At 37.3% G+C, this 21,540-nt stretch overlaps 1 protein-coding gene across 1 annotated transcript; it reads left to right on the top strand.

The window, feature by feature from the left end:
* The first annotated feature begins 20,206 nt into the window (after positions 1–20,206).
* On the top strand, positions 20,207–21,023 carry LOC140893028 (uncharacterized). Its single transcript, XM_073302100.1, has one exon. The coding sequence runs from the start codon at positions 20,337–20,339 to the stop codon at positions 20,742–20,744; it is 408 nt and encodes a 135-aa protein (XP_073158201.1). The 5' UTR covers positions 20,207–20,336; the 3' UTR covers positions 20,745–21,023.
* Positions 21,024–21,540: the final 517 nt, after the last annotated feature.

Raw genomic sequence — 21,540 nt, 5'->3', positions numbered from 1 at the left:
ATAGCTGTAGTTCCACTCGTTTCACCGAGAAACTTCAGAGAATCTCACAGCTGTCTTGTATTTCTTTATGCCATTATTGATGGCATCTTTTACTAGTGGAGGAGGCAGCTGTCTTGAATTTTTTATGCCATTATTGATGACATCTTTTACTAGTGAAGGAATCACATGTCTGCCACTTTTTTTTGGCTTTATTCTTCTCACATGCCTGCTTTATTGTTGTCGGGGCATCTTTTGCTTTTGAAGTAGGCCCCTGTGAAAACGCATCTTTGGTGGTCCTTGTCCACCTTTGCTTGTCTCGGAAAAATCCTTTCGATCCGTTCGGGGTCTAAAGATTTTTCCAAATTCTGGCTCCTTCTGATTTGGGCATTCTGGGTAGATATTCTCTGACCATCGTCCAATATGAGCCATGTTACAGAATTTTTGGCGAGTTTCTTTACTCCCCGGCAGCTTGTTGTTCCACAAAAGATTTTTCTTCTTTTCGAAGAGTTCTTCCGCAAATGCTGTAGTTTTTTCTGTCATTGTGATTAACAGGAACGATCCATTCACAGAATTCTGATAAAATTTGAATGAAAACTTGACTTTATCCATCTCAGTAAGACAGACCCAAATACTCCATGCCCTTCTGGTTGAGATCTCATTTTTTCCGAAAGTGGACACCAAGGGTATTTCTTCAGTTTTAGAATCTTTGATAAATTTATGACTGTTTATATCAGGTCTCCTCAGCTTGATAAAATGAAAGGGTTCGTGTGATCCTTTCACTGTTGGTTCTGGAGCTGCACTGAAAAAGTATAACTCAAGCACATCTCCTCTGGCCAAATGATCATTATTTGCCCATGTTTCTTGAACTGCTTCCTGGATCCATTTTGGTAACTGTGATATCTCCGGAAAGCTTGGTGATGTTGTATAAACTGAGGCCAAAGCCCCAAATTCATACCAGAGTTTTACATCTTTAGGATTGACATTGTTTTTTAGCCAAACCCTTGGATATATTCCTGCAACATCAACCCTGCAAGTGTTCGGGTTGATTTCACTCCTTGTATTCAATTTCTCCCACCTTTGTTGATAAACCTGGAATGGAGAAATAATAGATGGATTAGTATCAATCTTAGATTTGCCCTTGCCAGTGTTGGGCCTAAGATTGATCTTTTTCTCTTTTACCCCAGAGGCGGAGGGTTGACTTGATGAGTTATCCTCATCAATTGTTGCTTCATCCAGATCATCAAAGGCTGATGATAGATTAGCACTTGTTTCTTGAGTTTTAGATTCCTCAACATCTTGTTTCACAACCGGTGGTTGTATTTTTTGTTCTTGTAAAAGCAATGGTTTTAGCATATATTGTTTATGAGAAACCAATGGTTTCTCTATAGCCTTCATAATTGGCCCTTGAATAGCAGCCCATAGTTGTGTTTGAGCTTGCATACATCCTGTAATTCGATTAGATACTTTGATCCGATCAGCTTGTTGTAACCTGCCGGCCATTTCAGTATTAATGGCTAACTGGTTGAACTCGTTTTGAAGAAACCCAAGGTGTTCCCTAAGATGCCTCTGCATTTTCATGATGGAATCCACGTCACTGCCTTCCATATCTTGTTAAGAAATCTGCAAGAATATTTTCATGAGATTTAATAATAACAATATCATAAATATAATTTTGACATAATGTTTGCCATCTTAATAACCTAGCTTTCTCAGGTTTATATTCAATCTTATTTTTTAGAAAAGCTTTTACCTGGGTGTTATCAACCTTCAGAATGAATTTTTTAGCAATTAAAAATAATGGCCATTTTTCAAAAGCCCTTTTAACTGCATAAAATTCCTTCTCGTTGATATGCCATCTAATGACCTCAGATTCTAAAAAAAAGACCGCTACAATATCTGCATGGTATTTCCCCATCTGTAGTGATCTTGGTAAGGACTGCTGCCCCCCAATCGTCACTGGCATCCGTAAATAATACCAGATCATCTGTAGTAGCCCGTGCCCTAATTGAGTAATTAAAGGATTAATGCTAATTAATTGAATTAGGCATCGGACGGATCGGAAGCTCCGAAGGCACGATCGGAAGCTCCGAACAGGATCGGAAGCTCCGATGAGCGATCGGAGGCACCGATGTTATTACGTCAGGCATGACGTGTGGTTGGATCGGAAGCTCCGATCAGGACCGGAAGCTCCGATCACCCCTATCCGGAGTCAACAAGTGATATTTTGACACGTGGCAGATCAGGATCTTCGGAAGCTCCGATGGCAGGATCGGACGTTCCGATCGAGGTTCGGACGTTCCGATCAAGGATCGGAAGTTCCGATCGTTGTCTATAAATAGAAGGCCGAGGCTTCACTTTCATTTGCCAATTCCGAGTTCTCCTTTCCTTTCTAGTCCTTTTGGAGCTGTTCTAGTCTTCTTAGGCTTGGTCCGGAGGTCGGAGAGGCGTTCGGTAGTTGTAGCGGAGTCGTGCCCAAGTTTTGGAGGCATCGACATCAAAGGGCTAACGACGGACGAAGGTATAGCTTTTGCTTCCTATAAATATTTAGGAGTATGCAATAGCTTAGTTAAGGCTTTTAGAGCACTTTAATGATAGTAGTATCATTTGGCAGTGTAGAGCAGACTATAGGCGTGGACCTAGAGTTGGTAGAGCTTGCACTGTTTTGAGGTACGAAAGTACTGTTCGAGATATCCTGACTGAGTATGCATGTATTATATGACTGCATGATTTATATGCCATGATATTATGCTTCATTCATTTGCATCTTGTTGTATCTCCTTCGAGATGTCTGTAGTAGGGTTGTACCCTATCCTGTTAGTGGATGGACTTCCATCGATTTGGGTCCGGCGTATCCACGGTTATCTCGGTATGGGAGCCACCTCCTGAAGCGACGGCACAGCGTGCTACATACCAGGGCCCGATCTGTCTCTGTTATCTGATCCTTGACCTCGAGTCTATAGGGAGTTCACTTTGCATGCATGTATACTCATACTCTCGCACTGAGCATTTTATGCTCACGTCTCGTACTCTGTATTTTTTGGACACCCTATTCCATGAGGCAGGTTTGCGATTGGACGAGGAGGGTGGGTCCAGGAGGGGCTAGTCAGTGGTTGGCCAGCTGGAGCTTCGTCTAGGTTTTATTACTGTTGTTTGGGTTTATACAGCTATTCGATTTGGTTGTATATTATTGGATAAATTACAGATTCCTTTACTTGGGATTGTATAATGTTTATGGTTTCCGCAGTTTTATTCTGATATCTGTTTAATTAATTTAATTGCATGCATAAGTTCTGTTTAGTAGGTGATCCGGGTAAGGGTCGCTACATTTATGGTATCAGAGCATGCAAAAGAATTCTTGGGATTTAGTCTCATCTTGAGGTATTTTTGTAGATGTCAAATCGTGACGACCAAAGTTCTCATGGCAGTGTTGGTGGGCGTTGGGGTGATGCCGACCGGGAGCCTCGTCGAGAACGGCGTCATCGTCATCACGACGACGAGCGTTTCACTGTGCGTCGATTCTTAGCTATGGGTCCCAAGCCCTTAGTTGGAGGTGAGTCTCCGGAGGATGCGGAGAACTGGTTAGACCGCATGGAGACGACTTTTCAGACTTTCCAATGCACCGATGAGCAGAAGGTGGAGACCCTTGGCTATCTTCTGGATGGGCGTGCGCGCAGGTGGTGGAGGTTTACTTCTGCACCTTTTGTTGCGGCGAGAGGAGTGGCCACCTGGGCCGAGTTTCGCACAGCTTTCCAAAAGAGGTATTTTCCTCCGGCACTCCGTCAGTCGAAGGCAGGCGAGCTACTGAGTCTGCGACAGGGAGCCATGTCTATCGATGAGTATCAGCAGAGGTTCTTTGATCTGCTATCCTATTGCCCCGAGATTGCTGATAGCTCAGAGATGAAGTATAATCTGTTCCTTCAGGGCCTTAACCCTGAGATCCATGACCGTGTGGCAGTTGGTGACGACATGTCCTACGAGGGTTTGGTGAGCCGTTGTCACCAGGCGGAGGATAGCATTCGGCGGAACAGGTCTTTTCCTCAGTCGAGGCCTGCTAGTTCTTTGGGTCCCCGTGCCCAAACTTTCAAGAAGTCTGGATCTTCTTCTTCCTCTGGTTCTGGAGGTATTGTCCGTTATGGTAAGAAGGACAAGTGTGATCACTATGGAAAGAACCATCCATCCGACAAGTGCCGTAGAGCTTCTGGAGCTTGTTTCCGTTGTGGAGAGACTGGTCATATCCGGAGGGATTGTCCACTGTTTGGGGGAGGCGGTTCTGGTTCTGGTTCAGGATCGGGTTCTCAGGCCACCGTTCAGCAGAGGTCGCAGGGACAGTCTGCTGGGAGTTCTCATATGAGGCCATGAGCTTCTGGCCAGGTGTTTGCCCTGAGACATGATCAGGCTGTGGAGGAGAATGAGAAAGTCATCGCAGGTACATTTATGCTTTATGGTATACCTGCTCTTGTACTTATTGACACTGGTGCATCTCATTCCTTCATTTCTGCACGTTTTGTTAAGAGGCATAAGTTACCATGCATTGCACTAGACGTAGTGATGTCTGTTTCTACTCCGACGGGCCAATCTGCTTTGGCTAAGCGTCTAGTGATGGGTTGCCCTTTAGAGTTCGAAGGGAACGCTCTGTTAGCGAATCTCATGGTCCTGGCGATGGACGACTTTGATTGCATTCTGGGAATAGATGTGCTGACTACCTATCGAGCTTCAGTGGACTGCTATCAGATATTAGTACGCTTTCATCCGGAAGGGAGTGAGAGTTGGTTTTTCTATGGTGAGGGAGCGCGACCCCCGATGCCTTTGGTATCAGCTTTGAGAGCCTGTCGAGCTCTAGAGTCTGGTGGGGAAGGCTACCTTATCTATGCAGTTGATTTGTCCGCTGAGAGTATTGGGATAGAGAGCATTCCTGTTGTGGATGAATTTCCAGATGTGTTTCCTGATGAGATCCCGGGTTTTCCTCCTGCTAGGGAAGTCGAGTTTGGAATAGAGTTGATGCCGGGTACTTCGCCTATTTCTAGAGCACCGTATCGTCTGGCTCCGTCAGAGATGCGTGAGTTAAAGATTCAGCTACAGGATCTTTTGGACAAGGGGTACATTCGTCCTAGTGTATCTCCTTGGGGAGCTCCTGTTCTCTTCGTGAAGAAGAAGGATGGGTCGATGCGGCTGTGCATTGACTATCGGCAGCTGAATCGAGTGACTGTGAAGAACAAGTATCCGTTGCCTCGTGTTGATGACTTGTTTGACCAACTGCAGGGCACATCAATTTACTCCAAGATTGACTTGAGATCTGGGTATCATCAGTTGAGAGTCCGTGATCAGGACGTAGCCAAAACTGCATTCCGTACTCGCTATGGGCATTACGAGTTCCTAGTGATGCCATTTGGTTTGACTAATGCGCCGGCTATATTCATGGATCTGATGAACCGTGTCTTCAGGGAGTATTTGGACAAGTTTGTCGTGGTCTTCATTGACGACATCCTGGTTTATTCGCGTAATACGGAAGAGCATATTTCTCACTTGCGGTTGGTTCTACAGACTCTTCGAGATGAGCAGTTATACGCCAAGCTGAGCAAGTGTGAGTTCTGGATGGATAGAGTGGTCTTTCTTGGCCATATCATATCCAGGGAAGGGATTTCTGTTGATCCAAGCAAGATTGAAGCGGTACTTAATTGGTCGCGTCCGACGACGGTTGCTGAGATCCTTAGTTTTCTGGGTCTAGCAGGGTATTATCGTCGCTTCATTCTGAACTTCTCTCAGTTAGCTCGACCGTTGACGCAACTTACCCGCAAGGGTGTGGATTTTGAGTGGTCCTCCGAGTGTGAGGAGAATTTCCGTGAGCTTCGACGGCGGTTGACTTCTGCGCCGGTATTAGCATTATCGTCAGGATCTGGAGGGTATGTAGTTTACACGGATGCTTCTCTTCAGGGGTTAGGTTGTGTCCTGACTCAGAATGGGCATGTGATCGCATACGCTTCTAGACAGCTGAAGCTTCACGTGGACAACTACCCAGTCCATGATTTGGAGTTAGCAGCCATTGTGTTCGCTTTGAAGATCTGGCGTCATTATCTGTATGGCGAGAAATTTGAGATCTTCACCGACCATAAGAGTCTCAAGTATTTGTTCACTCAGGCGGAGTTGAACATGAGGCAGAGACGTTGGATGGACTTGATTAAGGACTATGATTGCGAGATTAAGTACCATCCGGGAGCTGCTAATCTCACCGCTGATGCTTTGAGTCGCAAGGTGCGACTATCCGCACTTCAGACTTGTTCGATGTCTAGTGCGATCAGTGACTGTTGTACTTCAGGTTTTACCTTCAAGCATAAGAAAGGTATGCAGAGTATCCAGATGTTTGCGATATTATCTGAGCCCGTCTTGTATTCGCGGATCCGAGATGCCCAGATGTCTGATTCAAAGACCCAGCGTTTAGCTCGTCTAGCTAACGAGGGTAGCTCGTCTGGATTTCATTATCAGTCAGATGGCTTTCTGTGTTTGTCTGGTAGGCTTGTGATTCCACAGGATGAAGAGTTGCGAGAGGAGATTTTATCTCAGGTACATCGCACTAAGTTGAGTATTCATCCTGGGAGCAACAAGATGTACAAGGACCTACGTACTCGTTTCTGGTGGAAGGGAATGAAACGCAGTGTTTATCAGTTTGTTTCGAGATGTTTGGTCAAGGCAGAGCACCGACGACCTGGAGGATTGCTTCACAATCTGCCTATTCCTGAATGGAAATGGGATTTTATCACTATGGACTTTGTGACCCATTTGCCGGTATCCCCGAGGAACTGTGATGCTATCTGGGTTGTGGTGGACTGACTCACCAAGTCAGCGCATTTCATTGCCTATAGCCGAGAGTACTCTGTGGATCGCATGGCACGGATGTACATTCAGGAGATCGTCCGACTTCATGGAGTGCCTGTGAGCATTGTCAGCGATCGGGACCCCAGGTTTACTTCTAGGTTCTGGGGGAGTGTTCAGCGTGCGATGGGTACTACCCTCAGTTTGAGTACAGCCTATCATCCGGAGACTGATGGTCAGTCAGAGCGCACTATCCGTACGTTAGAAGATATGCTTAGAGCGTGCATCATGGATTTTGGTTCAGCCTGGCAGGATCATTTGCCGTTGATCGAGTTCGCTTACAACAACAGCTATCATACTAGTATTGGGATGGCACCTTTTGAAGCGTTGTATGGGCGACGTTGTCGTACTCCTCTCTTCTGGGAAGAAGTGGGGGAGAGACAGGCTGAAGGACCGGAGTTTATCCAGCAGGCGATAGACATTGTTGATCAGATCAAGAAACGGATTAAGACTGCACAGGATCGTCAGGCCAGTTATGCTAATATCAAGCGTAGGCCTTTGCAGTTCGAGGTCGGGGAGAAAGTGTTTCTGAGAGTGTCACCTTTCCGCAAGATTCTCAGATTTGGCCTTAAGGGCAAGTTGTCTCCCAGATTTATCGGTCCGTTTGAGATCTTGGAGAGTATTGGCGATTTGGCTTATCGACTAGCATTGCCACCGCATCTATCCAGCATTCACGACGTGTTCCACGTATCTCTGTTGCGACGATATGTGGCGGATGAATCTCATATTCTGCAGCGATCTGAGGTTCAGGTAGACAAGGATTTGACTTATGTTGAGAAACCTCTTCGCATCCTTGATTATAAGGATAAGGTTTTACGAAACAAAGTCATTTCTTTGGTTTTAGTTCAGTGGCAGCGCCGAGGCACTGAGGAAGCTACTTGGGAGCTTGAGGACAGGATGCGTAAAGACCATCCTGAGTTGTTTTGATTTCATTCTTTAAGTTGTATTCAGTTGCAAACTCTTTAAACGTTTGATTTGAATGAAGAATATTTCTGATTTCTGTATTTGCATTCGGTACTTAAGATCTGATTTCGAGGACGAAATATCTTAAGTGGGGGAGAATGTAGTAGCCCGTGCCCTAATTAAGTAATTAAAGGATTAATGCTAATTAATTGAATTAGGCATCGGACGGATCGGAAGCTCCGAAGGCACGATCGGAAGCTCCGAACAGGATCGGAAGCTCCGATGAGCGATCGGAGGCACCGATGTTATTACGTCAGGCATGACGTGTGGTTGGATCGGAAGCTCCGATCAGGACCGGAAGCTCCGATCAGGACCGGAAGCTCCGATCACCCCTATCCGGAGTCAACAAGTGATATTTTGACACGTGGCAGATCAGGATCTTCGGAAGCTCCGATGGCAGGATCGGACGTTCCGATCGAGGTTCGGACGTTCCGATCAAGGATCGGAAGTTCCGATCGTTGTCTATAAATAGAAGGCCGAGGCTTCACTTTCATTTGCCAATTCCAAGTTCTCCTTTCCTTTCTAGTCCTTTTGGAGCTGTTCTAGTCTTCTTAGGCTTGGTCCGGAGGTCGGAGAGGCGTTCGGTAGTCGTAGCGGAGTCGTGCCCAAGTTCTGGAGGCATCGACATCAAAGGGCTAACGACGGACGAAGGTATAGCTTTTGCTTCCTATAAATATTTAGGAGTATGCAATAGCTTAGTTAAGGCTTTTAGAGCACTTTAATGATAGTAGTATCATTTGGCAGTGTAGAGCAGACTATAGGCGTGGACCTAGAGTTGGTAGAGCTTGCACTGTTTTGAGGTACGAAAGTACTGTTCGAGATATCCTGACTGAGTATGCATGTATTATATGACTGCATGATTTATATGCCATGATATTATGCTGCATTCATTTGCATCTTGCTGTATCTCCTTCGAGATGTCTGTAGTAGGGTTGTACCCTATCCTGTTAGTGGATGGACTTCCATCGATTTGGGTCCGGCATATCCACGGTTATCTCGGTATGGGAGCCACCTCCTGAAGCGACGGCACAGCGTGCTACATACCAGGGCCCGGTCTGTCTCTGTTATCTGATCCTTGACCTCGAGTCTATAGGGAGTTCACTTTGCATGCATGTATACTCATACTCTCGCACTGAGCGTTTTATGCTCACGTCTCGTACTCTGTATTTTCTGGACACCCTATTCCATGGGGCAGGTTTGCGATTGGATGAGGAGGGTGGGTCCAGGAGGGGCTAGTCAGTGGTTGGCCAGCTGGAGTTTCGTCTAGGTTTTATTACTGTTGTTTGGGTTTATACAGCTATTCGATTTGGTTGTATATTATTAGATAAATTACAGATTCCTTTACTTGGGATTGTATAATGTTTATGGTTTCCGCAGTTTTATTCTGATATCTGTTTAATTAAGTTAATTGCATGCATAAGTTCTGTTTAGTAGGTGATCCGGGTAAGGGTCGCTACATCATCTTCATCTACGAGTATAGCCATTTTTGGAAGATTCTTACATATCTATTTTAATTGGTTTACCCCTTTAGTATGGTCATCGGTCCATATAAACCTATCATCCTTTTTTAACAAAGAACTGAACACCTTTCTGTACATTGCTAGATTGTTAATGAACATCCCTGCAAAATTAACTACTCCAAGAAAACTCTGGAGTTGTTTTACATCTTTGAGTTTATCTGAAAAATTCTTTACCTTTTCCACAATATGGGGTTGTGGAATTATTCCAGTTTCATCAATCTCAATACCGAGGAATTCAATTTTTCTCGTTGCTATGACTACTTTCTTTTTAGATAAAACCAGTCCTTCTTGTTTACAAATTTTAGAGAAAATCTCTAAGTGTTTAACGTGTTCGTCTATATTTTTTGATGCTATAAGAATATCATCAATATAAACAAACATAAAGTTGAAATAATCTTTAAAAAGGTTATCCATCTTTCTTTGAAATATCTGGGGTGCATTAGCTAATCCCATAGGCATAACTTCCCAAATATAGTGTCCTTGTGGAGTAGAGAAGGCTGTGAATTTCTTACTTCCTTCTTCCATTTGAATTTGGTAAAATCCAAATTTACAATCAAATTTTGAGAACACTCTAGCATTTCGTATACAGCTAATTAGGTGTTCTCTACTCGGTATAAAGTATCCATCAAACTTCAGGATTTTATTAATACCTTGGTAGTTAATAACTAGCCTGAGTTTCCCTATTTTTATTTCACCATGATTTCTAACCAGAAAACCTGGGCTGCTATATGGTGAAACTCCTTCTTTGATTAAACCAAGGTCCAAATGTTCCTTGATAATCATTCTCATATCCCTTTGATCTGTTATGTTCATCGGGATAGGCTTATATCTGACGAATTCATACTCTTTGCCTTCCTTTAGAGTAAGACTGGCTTTGAGTTGATTTCTATCCCACCATGCCAAAGGATGCTCGTTGTAACTTTCTTTGAGCCTCTTTTTGACATCTTCAAGGGATACTTTATTCTCTAACTCTATATCTCTGTGATTTAGAGTTACCTTGAGAAGCTCCATATCCTCTGTTTGGAGTTCTTGTTCTGTTGTTATTTTCAACATGGTTTCTCCAAACCTTCTTGGATCTTTCATTTTTGGGTGAAAAAGTTGTCCTTTATCACCACGCTGGCTGCGAAATATTATCGGCAATTGTCGATAAAAAGCAACCTTGAGTCTTTGAACGATAATTTTATGATCATAAATTGTAGTGAACATAAGTCTTCTTGACTCATTGTCTTGTGTGTACTTCTTAAACATTTGTAAGAAGTTATTTTCTAACAGGATATTAGCTCCTGTATCATGGAAATAGATTGGTGGTGTTTTTACCTTGTACCAATGTGTTTGACCTGCACCTCCCATGAGGATCTCTGCTTGTTTTATTCCTTTGCAAAGAATTAAAATTCTTCGAGAGAAATCTCGTCCAGCAATTTTTGGCAATTTCTCTTCACATTATTCAGGGAAGACTCCTCTTTTTGCTGTACAAATTTCTGCTCCCGAGTCAATATAAGCTGCAAAATACTCAGCCTTATATTGTTCATATAACATCCCTATCGGAATGTATATGGAAAAAGGACTTGTTGTCATTTTTTAAAGGGATTACTAAATGGCCCCGCCATTTTTAACAGACTGTGTTGTAACTCAGTAATCCGATTAAGACTATTTACCTTTAGTTTCCCTAAGGCCTCAGAAGGTAGAGTATGGTTACTCCTTTCTACTTCTTCAATGCGTTCTAGTAAATCATGTTCATGACTTACTAATTTCAACTGTTGCTTCTTCCTCTGTCTGTGAACAGAGTTCTCGAATCTGATTAAGAGATTGTCCCTTATCCAATTCTCTTGGTTTTCCATTTCGTAGAATTCTTATTGAATCCTCCAAGTCTTTTCTTTTGCCATGAACTCTATTCTTTTTTCAAGGCGTTTTCATGGTTTATGGTCCTCCAGGAATTCTAGACCAAGAATGAGTTGATCCATTTTTTTTCCTGGAATTCCCCAGATTTGAACTTCCAATTCTCCAATATTTATCACTCCTTGGTAAGTTCCTTTTTCCTGTTGTTCCAAATAGTAAATCGAGTTACAAGGGAACAAGTTCCGATGACTTGTAATTTCGAATACTATTTTTACTTCTTTCCATCCTTCTAGAGATCTAAGTTTTTCTATTATAGAAAACTTTTTTTCTTTTGGTGGAATTTCTTGAATAGGAGATTTGTCCCATCTCCTGCTTGTCATTCTGTCTCCTTGGAAAGATAACCTTCGGGGTTCTATTTTAAGGTCTCTGTATAGAACCGGTCTGTCTTGAATTTGAATGTATGTTTCCTGAATTAAAGGAAACTCGATTCTTTCCGGGTATATTGCTTGAGCAACTTTCCCAAAGATCTTTGGAATTTCAATGAACTCATTTCTAATAAATAATTCAGAATGGTGAGTATTAGAAAGAGCATATGAAATTTGATACGTAATAGAATATGGCTTATTACCTTCCTTTATTAGTCTTTTTTTCTTGAAATTTTGATGCAAAGTCAAGGCTCGACTAAAATCTCTATCAGCTAAATTGTAGGCTATTCTTGGATAAATAACTCCCACAATTTTTCCTGCATATAAATATCCCAAGATAGTTCCTAGAACCGCATCTTCTATATTCCACATTATTTTATCGCATACTACGATATCTATGGGTGAATCTATTTCCTCTTTAAAAGTAGCCTTGATCATAATCTGGATTGCTCCAATATGAATCCAAGACATTGTCTTTGCTACTTCTGCTTTTAATTTCTGTAATTCTTCTCGAATTTCTTCAAAGGGAATTAACTGCATTTCAATTTGATTACTGGTTAATTCCATAGGGATAACCATTTTCCTTCTGGATACCTTATAAATCAAATTATGTCTTCTTTGTCTTAGCCCTAGGTTTCCTAAAACTCTTTCAACTTGTTCTGCCGAAAATCCTTGGTACTTCTGTAATGTTGGATTTTCTCTCATAATCCTTTGGACCATATTATGAGATATCGTGGTTTGACTAAAGAACCCAGCCAAACTTTCATGTGTTTCATGGCGAAACACTTCCTCTTTACTCTGATTCTGATTCTGATTCATCTTCAGAAACTTCTCGACTAAACAATATCTCTTCTTCGTATATGCTTTCATCTGAGGGGATATCCTCAAATTGATATAGTTGGACTAGATCTTGAAAGAAGACCGCATCATCCATATCTGGTGTTGCTTCAAAGAGTTTAACTCTTTTTTTCTCGTTTTCTGGACAATTTGTAGATATATGTCCTCTTGCTCCACATGTCCAGCAGTTGCAATCCTTGAAACTTTCACTTGCTCTTGTATGAGTTCTTCTGAAAGTTCTTCTTGATGGTGTTCTTCCCCTGCTTTGTGATGAGCCTGTTGCTGGGGATGTTCTTGTAGGTCCACTTCTTCTACCTGATCTATAGGATCTGGCCTTTTGTTTGGACCAAAATGTTTTTGGTTTCCAAGAAATTTTCATTCTTTTATTATAGGGATTATTTCTGAATTTCTTCCTTTTAAATTCATGTGATCTGTTTCCAATGACCATTGGAAGATCATTTTCTCTATAACACAAAGGTGTACGCTTATCTATACCCCTTATTTTCTTGTAGTTCTTCTGTAATGCTGCCATATGACACCATTCTGCTAAGGAGGCACGTCTTGCCAATGTATCAAGATTGCCTGGAACATATTCTTTAATCAGCATTTCTCTCTAGGAACTTGGCATTTTTGCAAAAAATAGCTGAATAGCTATATTTTCCTCGACTCCCGAATTTCATCTGTATTTAGTGAATAACATAATGTATTCATCAACTAAGCAGATATCATGTAACTCGAGGCTATAAAGAGCTTGAGTATATCTTCTCTTTTTCTCTGTATCTTGATTATTGAAATAGTCTACCCCTATGAATTGTGCTTTAAATAGGGTGACCATTCTTTCTCCAATCTCGCTGAGGGATTCTCCTGCTAAGATTTATTCCTTAGTTTCTTGCATAGTCATCTCCCATGCGATCTTAACAGATCCCATTAGACTCATTCTAGAAGTTTAATGAATCCTTTTTTATTGAGATCTAGTGTCCCTGCTGCTATTCTCATAGCTGACGTCCAATCATCTATAAGATCTTCTCTGTTTTTAAAGTCCAAAACATCAAGGTTTAACATAACCCCGTAAGGATGTATTGGATCTAAAACAGTTTTTCCATAAGGAGTTTGATGGAGTGGATTTTACTCCTTCTCGATCTGGTTCCTGCTGGATGTGAATTTTTTCCAACTTGAAACTCACTATGTGGTTCTTCTGTTTTAACCACATATCTTGGGGGATTCCCTATGGGTTGTTCACCCTCAGGGAAATTCATTTTTAGATCTACTACTTTGAGATTCGCAAAAGAATCCGCAAGATCTTGTAGATCCTCGAGATTTAATCTTTCTAAAGTAGTCATCAGATAGTGTTTTTCTCTGATACTGCTTTTATAAGATTAATCATCATTTCATCATTGGTTAAAGGTTTTTGGACCATTTTGGTTTTACCTTTCTGATGTAACAAAGGTTCAGTACCAAATGAAAGTGGTAACCTTCCTCCTGTATTTTCTTTTCTAGAACCCAAAGTGTGTTCTAGATTTATGATTTTATATTGAAGATCCTTTAGGTTTCCAAGAATTTCTTTTTGTTTCTTAAGGATTTCTTCAATTTGCCGAGGTATTTCATACAGCTGATTGCTGTAATATTGTACCGTCTTTTGAATTTCTCTAAGATCTCCGGAGAGTTTAGAGAAACTGGGGTAATCTCTAAAAATTGAGAGTTAGAAATCATTTTTCTTTATCTCTTCAAAATTAAGAGCATTAATCACAACCTGTTGTAAGTAATCTATTGTGAATAGATTAACTTGTTTATAGGATTTCATATGAATAAAATCCTCTTTATTCAAACCTTCGTTTGAAGTGAACATCTTTTAAAAAAAATCTTCTCCTTAACAAAGAAAAGCATGAATTAACGAATAATATTATGTCTGAATAATTAACCTAAGGCTTTGATACCATTTTTACGGATAATTCTTTGTACCATGAATAAACACAAAATCTTCAGATTTTAGCATAAAGTCTTTAGATTTTAAGCATAAAAAAGCATAAATCCAGTACATGAATTAAACAATTAAATATTCAAGTTTTGTGGTCCTAGGGAGCTATTGCAAAGAATCTTATGGGTAGGGAGCTAGGGCAAAGTCAAGTTTGGGTTTGGGGATTTATCACCAATTTGCTCTTGTTTTTTTTATAATAATTAGACGGTTGTTATTTTGACTTTAATTAATAAAATTTGTCATTGGGTTGATTTTTTTTATTCTTTTTTTTGGAAAATCAGATTGAGTACATTGGAAATTATCACAACCCATTTCCCGAATCCCAACATTGGGTTAATTAAAAAATTTTCAATTAATTGATGAAGATTGAGATGAAATAATGATTATATACTAATTTAATTATCAATAAAATCAAAATTATTAATTAGAAAAATTAGTCATATTATATATGGTCTACTATTTTTTAGCCATTATATTTTATTTTATTTATTAAAATGACATTCGCTATTTTTGTTTGTATTTTTAAAATTTTAAATTAGATAATTATCAGTCTTAAACTTTTGAATATCTAATTCATCATGTTGTAAACATAACATGATCAAATTAATTAACATAAAATAATTTATGTATATACGCAATGACAAGAGACACTAGTTTCTTATTAGTCATAAAAGATATGAGTAACACTCCTGTGAGACGAGTCAATCTTATCCATATTTATAATAATAATAAGTAATATGGCATAAATTGCAATACTTTTTAATGGCTAACCCATTTAAGAGACCGGAATTTTTGCCATAAAACAATAGGATACAAATCTTTATGGATATCATCTTGATCACAATCTTTTCAAATCTAAATAAATAAAGATCATCAAATATTTGCTAATTTGTGTAGCAGTAACAACCGGAAGGAGATATGGGGAACGGAGCGTCGATACACGCGCCACCCCTTTGAAATCCATGCTGGATGCAAGTTTTGTAGCAGTCTCGAGATCTAAAACATGGACCTATATATACCTGCTCTTCATCTGTCCCACAGATTTAATACATGAAATCGTGATTTTATTTATTTTTCTCTAAAAAAATTTAAACAAATTATTACTTACCAGAACCAGCATTTTCGATATTCGAGTTTGAAATCGAAAACGACGCTGATGCGAAACATAGGAGAAGCCCGAGAATTAGAGATTTCCTGAGATTACAAGTCATTTTTATATTGTATGTATACGTCAAATACCAACTCTTATTGTTCCCAAAGTTTTCCACATGCATAATTTATTTATACTAAATTATTATTATAATTATTATTTTTGAAAAATTTATTATTAACATTCATTGCCACAGTTACTTCTCGCCTCTCGGTGATTATGAGTACCGGAGATTGGATTTTTCATAAACAGATTGAAGCACATTTAAATAGACAATTTTAATATCAATTTTCTTAAACATTAGAGAAAATTTTTTGATCGTTAAACATTAGAGAAAATTGATTCTCCGAAAAACTGTAAAATATCTGAAATTAGTATACAATAAATTAATAACCCTTTAAAGAATCGAGCCACTTTTTTTAATTTTATTTTAAACAACCCGAGCCACTTTTTAAAAAATTAACAATTTCAATAATTAATAAGATAATATTTTTTCAGAAGATTCTTAACAAATCTATCATTCCATTAAAATCATAAAATAACAAACATAACTGCGATGCCTTTTCTTTCTTTGGAATTTAAATAATTAAATCTGATGGATTTCAGTATCAATCTCATTAATAATGATTATAAAATTAAATTATATTACATTAGTAATAGAAATTTTATTATTTTAATGTTAATAAAGAACATTAGATTATGTTTCGAAAAATAAATTTTATTTTGGAAAACAATTGTCTCAACATTTTGATTGGGTAAATGAATAATTTTTTTTATTTCTTAAGTACCTTCGAGAGCTAATTTATTTATAATATCTATAGAATCCATGACAATTTTTGAAGTATATAGCTTCGAAAGTTAATTTATTTATAATATTATTGTAATCCAGGACATAATTTAAATAAAAAATTGATATATTATCTCTACAAATTGAAAATTCAAAAATCTACATATTACCTTAGCAAATTACATACCAAAATAATCACAAATTCTTTATTCTTTATTTTGTATCGAACATATGTATTATATGTTCCACGATCGACGTAATGTCCTTTACGCATTTATCCCCTACATGTTATTGCTACTAGTCAAACGCACATTCATGAATCGTAATTTATACAAAGGGCAAAATAGAAAACAAACAATTGCCAAGTACAATGATTGTAACAAGATTAAAAATAAGCGGGCTTTAATTAACGCTATGATTGGAAAAAAAAAAATTCTTTTTAAGCGAATTTTTTTAAAAAAAAATTGATGTTGGGAAAAAATAATTATTTATGAAATTTTCCAACTTATTAACTGCAAATGTCCGATTATTTTAATTTATTATAATAATTTCCAATATACTCAATCTGATTTCACACACACACACACAAAAAAAAAAAATCAACCCAATATAAATAATTTTATTAATTAGAGTCAAAATAACAGCCATCTAATTCTATATATTACAGTAATGTTTGAAATTTTTTAACAATCCGAATCCACCTTGCTACATGTGTATATAACATTATATTTACTCCATGATCTTGGAATAAACAAATAAGATTCTTTTGTAGGTGCTAAGGCAACAAAAAAACCCCATAAAAATAAATACCCAGTCCAAATCAATATTGAATCCCGTAAAATATAAATCTATATGACCTTTAAGGGAGAATTACAATTTTGGTCCTATTTTGCACATTTTCCATTTTTGGTCATGTTAAAAATAATTTTGTAATTTTAGTCCCGTAACTTGTATTCTCTTTTCATTTTTGGTCCTATTAACATTAATTCGCATTTTTAGTCCTGTAACTTTCATGAATTTTTCACTTTAAGTCCTGTTAACATTGAATTTACAATTTTAGTCATGTAACTTGCATTTTTTTTCATTTTTAGTCCTAATTGCATTGAATTTTCATTTTTTTGTCTTGTAACTTCTATATATTTTTTCTTAGTCATATTATCGATGAATTTATATTTTTAATTTCATAAATTTCATACTTTTTATATTTTTATTTATAATATATTATGATTTACATATTTTAAAGCTTTTAAAATTTAAATGAATTAAATAACATAAATTCAACTAAAATTATTCAAAACAATTTTACACTAAATATCATCTTATAAAATACATAATATAAATTAAACTATTAATCTAATGTGAATCATGTTTATATGGTTCGATTTCAGATTATATATATAAAAACTAAACCGAAAAATGATTCATATTAGATTAATAGTTTTATTTATATTATGTATTTATAAGAATATATTTAGTGTAAAAAATTTTTGAATAATTTTTAGTTGAATTTTTGTTGATTCATTTAAATTTTGAAAGTTTTAAAATATGTAAATCATAATATATTATGAATAAAAATATAAAAAAATATGAAATTTATTGAATTAAAAATATAAATTCATCGATAATATGACTAAAAATAAAAATATATGAAAGTTACAAGATAAAAAAAATGAAAATTATATGTAAACTTGACTAAAAATGAAAAAAATGCAAGTTACAGGACTAAAATTGTAAATTCAGTGTTAACAAGACTTAAAATGAAAATTAATGAAATTTACAGGACTAAAAATACGAATTCAATGTTAATAGGACCAAAAATAAAAAAGAATGCAAGTTATAGAACTAAAATTGCAAATTTACTTTTAACAGGACCAAAAATAAAAAAATGTGCAAATTTCAGAACCAAAAGTGTATTTTTCCCTGACCTTTAATTTAAGCATCGACTCCCCTAGCTACACTACATGTTGTTAGCATCCTAGCTAGCACTAAAATGCAAACAGCGAAAAAATAACTCTCAAGTACAATGGTTGTAACTAAGATTTAAATTAAGTGAGCTTTGATTAATGCTATGTATGATTGAAAAAAAAATTGTTAGTTTTAAGTGTAAATTTATCAAGTTTACGTTGGGAAAATTAATTATTTATTAAACTTGCCAACTTATTAACTGTAATGTCCGATTCGCATTTACTTACTTTCTCTAGGACAAAAATACAGATAGTGGATTGAAGAATTATGACGCGAAGTGAAGATCAGCTGGACTCAGACAAGTCTAGACCATTCCCATATAATACATAAATACACACATCTATATGTGATAAAATATGTCAAAATCATATATTCAATAAATGAGTGTCATTTGAACGAAGTTCTAGATATATAATTAACATATCAAAACAATACTATACACGGGCCTATAAAGTTTGAAGTCCTGGGAAAAACTTTTCTTCATAAAACTTAAGGTGGCTAGCTATTTTGTTTCGAAAGTATATAAAAATATAGTTGTAATAATCAAAACATTGAAATGGTAATATATATAAAATTGTTATAAAAATATAAATCTTAGAAACTCAAATGTAGAAAACAATCATCTTCCTCCATCTACGCAAACCTTGTCTACGGTGTGATATATGTTTTTAGGCGATCGATGAGAAAAATTGAAGAGTTAAAGAATTATTTATAATGTATTTTAATGAACTTTTATAACAATTTGTACATAGTAATCATTTTAACGGATACAAAATAATTGATATAAGATCCCAATTGTATACCTGTGATACGGGATACATATATATATCGGATCTCTATGTATACGTGTATCAATCAATATTCCATATACGGTACTCTATCTCTTTCAAATAATTCATTCAGCTGCCTGCAAATGCAATTAATTTTACTCAGTTCGGTGATGGCCACAGCCACTTGGCTGGCAGATGGTGAGTTCCTGCCATCATATTAATTATTCGTATTATTATTTTTCTAGACGATAAATAATGACTATGCACAGAGACACGGGATAATTTTTGAGATATATTTAAAAATAAAAATTTATCAATATTCGTGGGGTTTATTAAAAAAATAGTAGTATTCATATGTATTAAAAACTGTATGTAATATGTATCGAGACAATGCATGTACAAGTAGTATCTCACATACATGGAGACACTAATGTGGGAATTCAAAATCTTGACAAATCTACCTACACAATACTATCATTCATTTTTTAAATTTTTTTTAATAATTTCATGCATATTTTTACCTGATAAAGATAGCAGGCATGCCCACACTTGAGGAATGGGGGTTTTATTACATGACACTATAATAGCATATATGCAATAAATAAAAAGCTAGCTAGGGGCAATAGACAAGTCATGTGCATACACTAAAATTTTGAATATGCTAATTATATGTAAACCTCTCCTTACATAATTAGGTCACGGGCAAGGAATTCGTACAAGTGGTCCTCTATCTAGCTATAGTACTCCCACATTTACTCACACACTAATCTACCTTTCTATATTTAAAAAAAATAAAAAAATCCAAACCTTGAAATTATAATGTAAAAATTTCCATCAACCAGCTAGAAGAATATATATAACATTGGGAGATGATTTAGTTTAAATATATAATTTAATTTTTTTTAAAAAAAATAAAATTGTAAATGATGTTCCTAGCTAGGGTTGGGACCAGGCTAAGTCCCTGTTCAGGGTTTATCCGTGCATGCATGAAGAGGGGCACGTTAAATGCACCTCAGTCCCCTACAAGGAAAATGGAGAAGTAAATTACAAGAGAACACAAAATCCATGAGATCTTTGCATTTAAATTCATGCATTCATTTCTCTCAACTACTTGCTGTACCTTTTGCTCCATCGTTATTATATTTAAAGAGGGCGATCTAATACATCTTTTTCAAGCTTCCAGTTAGAATTGGAGAGCTCGAAAACTACGGGCCAGTGGGGTTTTTCATTATTATTAGTGAGAAATAATTAAAGAGAGATCAATGGCGAGTTGGGGTACTTTCGTGTTTCTTGTAGTTCTTTGTGTTGGCGTAGCAGCAGCAGCAGCAAGGGTTTTGCCTGGTGACGTTAGTGGCCTTAATGATCAAAAGAACTTCAACTCCGGCGTGGGCGGCTACAGCGGCATCGGGGCTAATGGGATACCGTACGGTGGTTTTGGCGGTGGAGCAGGAGGCGGCTTTGGGGGGGTTAATGGAGGCGTTATTGGTTACATTGGGACAGGCGGGGGCGGTGGTCTTGGCGGAGCGGGAGGAGTCGGTGGTCTGGGTGGTGTAGGAGGTGCCGGTGGTCTTGGTGGATTAGGCGGCGCCGGTGGATTGGGTGGATTTGGTGGCGGCATTGGAGGTGGTGCCGGCGGTGGCGTTGGCGGTGGCGTCTTGCCACATCCTTGAAGTTGCTATAAATCAGTTGGAGTGCATGCATGAATTTGGTGCTGGCGTCTAGTTATATATATTATGTTTTTAAGGTAGTTAATTATCTGAATATGGTGTGATTTTCATCTTTTTATTTGGCTATTATGCTTGTTATAATCATGCATGTCTTTGGTTGTTTTTTAAAGTTTTATTTCGAGTCTTCCTTCAAAAAATTTCTAGTGTCGTATTAAATATCGTGTAATTATAATGATGTGAACCCTCCTATAGTACATGAAGACATCATCTCATGTTTATTTACTATTTTGTTATTGGTTTAGTGTTTCGCTATGCTATATGGTTGAGACATGCAGAAGCACTTTTATCCATGAAAAGACCCAAAAGATCCAAATTATAGTTACAAAATCGGAATAGAAAATGACAATAATAAAGGTTTAAGATATATAAAATTATAAAAAAAATGATTTAAAAAAATAGAGAGAGCTAGAAATGAGAAAATTTTACATAAATATAAACGAACAACTACTTTTGAGTTTTGTCTCTCAAGTTAAACTAGGTATTGAAAAAAAAAAAAGGAGAGAAAAAAAAGGAGGATGAACATATATTTCTTGATTAATAATTTAATATCGAGTCTCCAAGCAGATTTCGGTTACTCGACTTAAAAAAATCATTTCTCAAGAAACTCATATTGTTAAATCAACGTAATAATATTGAGTTATTTATTTATTTTTACCAAATTTGACAGATGAATAAGTTCTAATAGCTTATAAGTTCGTAAAACAACTTTTAAACACTCGGAGCTTATAAGCTCTTTTTA

The sequence above is a fragment of the Henckelia pumila genome, chromosome 3, assembly GCF_033568475.1.
Source record: "Henckelia pumila isolate YLH828 chromosome 3, ASM3356847v2, whole genome shotgun sequence".
In the NCBI taxonomy this organism is placed as follows: domain Eukaryota; kingdom Viridiplantae; phylum Streptophyta; class Magnoliopsida; order Lamiales; family Gesneriaceae; genus Henckelia; species Henckelia pumila.
Note: the sequence above shows the minus strand (reverse complement) of the source record. Positions and strands in the feature narration are given on the sequence as shown.